The following is a 4,300-nucleotide window of genomic DNA, read 5'->3' as shown; positions in this document are numbered from 1 at the left end:
GGAGATTTTTGCAAATTATTTGGAAATTTATACATACTTAAATATGAAAAGCATACCTGCTTTCGAACGAACTAGTATTTATATGTAGTATTGCAAGAATATATAGCATTCTGTGGAAACATATGTATGTAAGTTAACTACATACATACATAACGTAGATTTTTTTTGCAAAACCGCCCATCGGCCAGTTGTAAAACCGCTTAAATCGTCATTGTGACAAAAATGAGATTTGGTAACCTTTAACTCCAGGCAACCAGTATTTTTTCCATAGGAATCGTAAAATCGTTATTAAAACAATAGATTTGTAAAATATTGGCTAGAGAAAATACCGTCTATCTAGGCAATGTCTTCAAAGAAAAACCGTTTTTTCGATCTCCTGTAAAATCTGAGTGCCGTAAGATACATAGGCGGTTTAGCAATTGGCCGATGGGCGGTTTTACAAAAACATCGACGATATGTATATCCGTACATATGTTCATATGTGCGCTCTTAAGATGATTGCACAGGAAATTAAAATTTTTGTAACCTTGCTAGAGCACTTTTACAGATTTATGTCTTTAACACGAGATTATTTGATTAACTAATTTTTACGTAGAACGCTGAAATTGAATCGCAAACGCACTACAGAGGGTTTCACGCTGTCAAACGACAACAATTGACTAACAGCCCAGTTAGGCATACTTACCGATGCATGAGAGTTGTCACATAAGAATCTGTTAAATGGGATTTGCGTGTAAGCGGTTACCCAACGCATAGCACTTAACATGTAGAATTCTGTTGAGTTTTTATTTTTGCGTAAAAATGGTATAGCAGTGCAAGTATGCATAACTGGGCTATAAGGGCCGTTGTTCAATATCTGGTTATCACTACTTGCCGGTTAAACATTATTATCGATTTTTCGACATCGTGCATATAACATGTGATCGATAAAGCAGTCGGTTTTAACCAGAGCTTCTACCTCTGATTAGTGCTAATCAAACATTGAACAACCGGGCCGTTCAATATCCGGTTAACACAAACCGGTCGAAAAATGTCGATAATGACGTTTAACTGGGAGGTAGTGATAACTAGACATTGAAAAAACGGCCCCAAGGGTTGTTTATGCCATCTCTGGCTAACACTAACCTCCAGTTAAACATCATTACCGAAGTCACCTACTCTCTGTTATATGCATAGCAGTAGCGCTCTATGAGCAAACAGCTCTTATAAAGATTTTATCTTGTTGGTTTAAATAGAAAACTTCTTTAAATGTAAATTCTATCTTAAACTGAAGCATTTTCACCTAAGCTAAGCCTTTTGACCACTTCGGTATCTGTGTTAATTATAGACAATTATTTTCCGTTTACCTATAACATCCCATGGCACACGACTATGTAGCATTATCCACATCGCTTTAACAGTATTCAAAAGAAGCACATCGTACTAACTGAAATTTTTTCGCCTGCGGTATATTAGAAGTATATACTTTGTAGATGCATGCATGTGCATTTTGCGTGCCTTTTAACGTATCACTGTATTTCACTAACTCCCTGTGTGAGGAAACCAAATAATGTAATTCTTAACAGAAGTGCCTGAAATTTAACAGTTTGGCCAGTTAAACACAGCTGAAGCTAATTTCCGGTATTTCTTTTACTAGCGCCTGAAACTATACTTATTATTTAACAAATTCATAGCGTTTTTACGTTCTTTGGCAAATTACGCTCTGTTAGCTATAAATTTTACTGTGTTTTGACCGCCTTTGTATCAAGACCCCTGGACCATCTAGGGAATTAATTTATATTTTATATTGCATTGTCATCGTGATTGAAACTGAAAATGCTGAAAATTTCAAGTCTGTAGCTTGTCGGAAAGTTAGTTTAAAATCGATAGGAAATTTCCGCGGGATGACCAAGTTAAATAAAAGCTTGTTAAAACGACTTGTATTCGACACGTTCTCTCGCAATGAGGGTGAATATGTTTAAATAAATTTTTATCAAAGTTCATAAATATGACATGTGACCAATTTTGTTACACAAATACTCCCACGACCACAGGCATAAAATATTGGGTATAATTTGCCATTTTGTTTGCAAATATACGTTTTATCGATGCACTTGCACAACATTCGCATTTTCAAAAGCTCCTCATTGATTATTGCGAATGCGAATATTCCTAGCAACCCTGGTCCGAAGTAGCCGTGGTGTGGAATACCTACCGTTTAGCAAAAAAAAAGAAGGTGAGTCTATAGAACCAGAAGATATTAATATTTAAAAAATCAAAAAAATTTACTTTACCATTAATATCTTCTTTACTTTTTACTTCCGCCCTGAGCTGGGTAAATGCAATTACATTAGTTACAGTAGTTGATACACAAATGTCACGCGAGTAGACGCATTCTTAAGTAGCTGTACTATTATCCATAGGGCTATTCGCAATTCGGTGCATAACAGCTGACAAATTTATGCAATTGCAGAAATATGCCATGGATTGTGAGCGACCTTTATTAAACTGTCATGGTAAAGCTTTTGCAAAACAATTTTTGTGCATCAGCTTTGGTTTTCTTTATGAATGCAATGCTTAGCATTTTTTATGCTATGGATTTTCGGTATTGCAAATTTGCCAAGCCATGACAAATGCAAATGCGTGTATTTTGTTTGTGTATTGCAAATAATTTGCAATACAAATTTGCAATGCAATGATGCTAGGCCATTTGCACCGGATCGCGAATAGCCCTCATATTTTCTTCGATCCACCGTGTGCTTTAATTGGTTAAATTGATACAATAGTGTCTGTGAGTGGTTAAACTATCCGAGTGTGCCGATATCATAGCAACTTTAAGTCACCTGCGAACGTAGTTGCGGATTTAAAATCTTAAAAACTTGGTGCATTCTAGATTGTTTAATTTTGCTTTGTTGTTGCATGTCAAAAATTTCAACAAGAAAAACTACACGTAAGTCTTCCCCTTCACCTAAGACTCCTTCAGTGCTGCAGAGAAGCCTCAGAGCGCTGAGAGTACCAATCTACCTCTTAATGTATGGTTCGAAAAATTAGATGCTCACCTCGAATCTCATAAGCAAAGTATAGTCGAACGGCTAATAATACGTATGAGGCAATCTGAAGAGCGTGTCTTGGAGAGGATTGGTGAGATAACAACGGAAATTGCAAATTTAAAAAGATCGCTTAAAGACGTTAATGAGCGTATGAAAAAAAAACGAGATGGAGTGTGAAAAGCTTCGCAATGACGTACATGCTTTGACTGAACAAATGAGCGAGCATGAGAATAACCTCATATCTTCGGATGTCATCATCAGTGGCCTGCCAACAACAAAAGAAGAGAACATAACGAACAGCTTCTATCAGCTTTGTCAAATGCTTGCAGTAAATTGCGCCCGGTACGTTCTGCCTTATTATAATGGAAGCCTGGGTTATAATGGAAGTAACGGAACGGAGTGAACTGTCACTTAATTTTCTATTGTATGTGTAATGCATGCAAATAGATATAATGAACGCGGCGGAACGGTATGCATCGCAAAGATCTGTCGATTTTAGATTCTTCCGCCTTCTTACGACAATTTGACAGTTGTTTGTTGACAAAAACGATAGGCGCCTAAATTAAATTGAATTTACGAACTTAAAAAAAACTAAGAAAAATGACCGATTTTGATGAGTTATTGATTGATGCGGTACGTCGCCGTGATTTTTTATATGACAAAGCCATGAAAGGCTTCAGGCTGCCTAAGTTGAAGACAGCGGGATGGCGTGAAATAGCTAACGAAGTTGGAGGCACTGGTAAGTACATATGTATGTCTACTATGAATGTATAGAAAAATTAATTAACAATTTTCATACTATTTTAGAACAGGAATGCATGCGTAGTTGGGCAAGCCTACGAGACAGGTTTGGAAAGGAGTTGCGGCGCTTAGAAGCACCGTCTGGCAGCGGGGCCCCCAAAATAGAGCCGTGGCCTCTCATAGACAGTATGATGTTTCTGAGAGAACACGTTAAACCTCGAAGGCATATATTTTGGTTTAAAAAAGTATTCTAAAAATAACTAACTTTTGAAAACGTTTTCAGAACTCGGACTAGTAGTAACATACTTGAATTTTGCAATGACGATGATGGGAAAGATATGTCCACAGATACTGTGGATACCACTCCCGCAAAACACTCTAAAAGGCAAAATAAGGCCACTGATGCTCAAGAGCATTTAAAAGAAGCTGTCGGCGTAATGAAAGAGTTAGTGGCAAGCCGCAAACCCTCAGGAGAGGCAGACGACGATGAAGACCTGCATCACATCCTTAAAGCGGTGGAAGCCAAAGTG

General features: G+C 37.4%; 1 protein-coding gene across 1 annotated transcript; it reads left to right on the top strand.

Annotated features, from left to right (window-relative positions):
• The first annotated feature begins 3,619 nt into the window (after window positions 1-3,619).
• LOC118752874 (transcription factor Adf-1-like) lies at window positions 3,620-4,038 on the top strand. The gene is made up of 2 exons (XM_036487725.1): window positions 3,620-3,768; window positions 3,837-4,038. Exons 1-2 carry the CDS (start codon window positions 3,630-3,632, stop codon window positions 4,022-4,024), a joined length of 327 nt encoding a protein of 108 aa, XP_036343618.1. The 5' UTR covers window positions 3,620-3,629; the 3' UTR covers window positions 4,025-4,038.
• The last annotated feature ends 262 nt before the right edge of the window (window positions 4,039-4,300 follow it).

This window comes from Rhagoletis pomonella, unplaced genomic scaffold (assembly GCF_013731165.1).
Source record: "Rhagoletis pomonella isolate Grant_MI unplaced genomic scaffold, Rhpom_1.0 Rhpom_scaffold_01926, whole genome shotgun sequence".
Taxonomy (NCBI): Eukaryota; Metazoa; Arthropoda; class Insecta; order Diptera; family Tephritidae; genus Rhagoletis; species Rhagoletis pomonella.
This window is presented reverse-complemented; position numbering and strand designations above follow the sequence as displayed.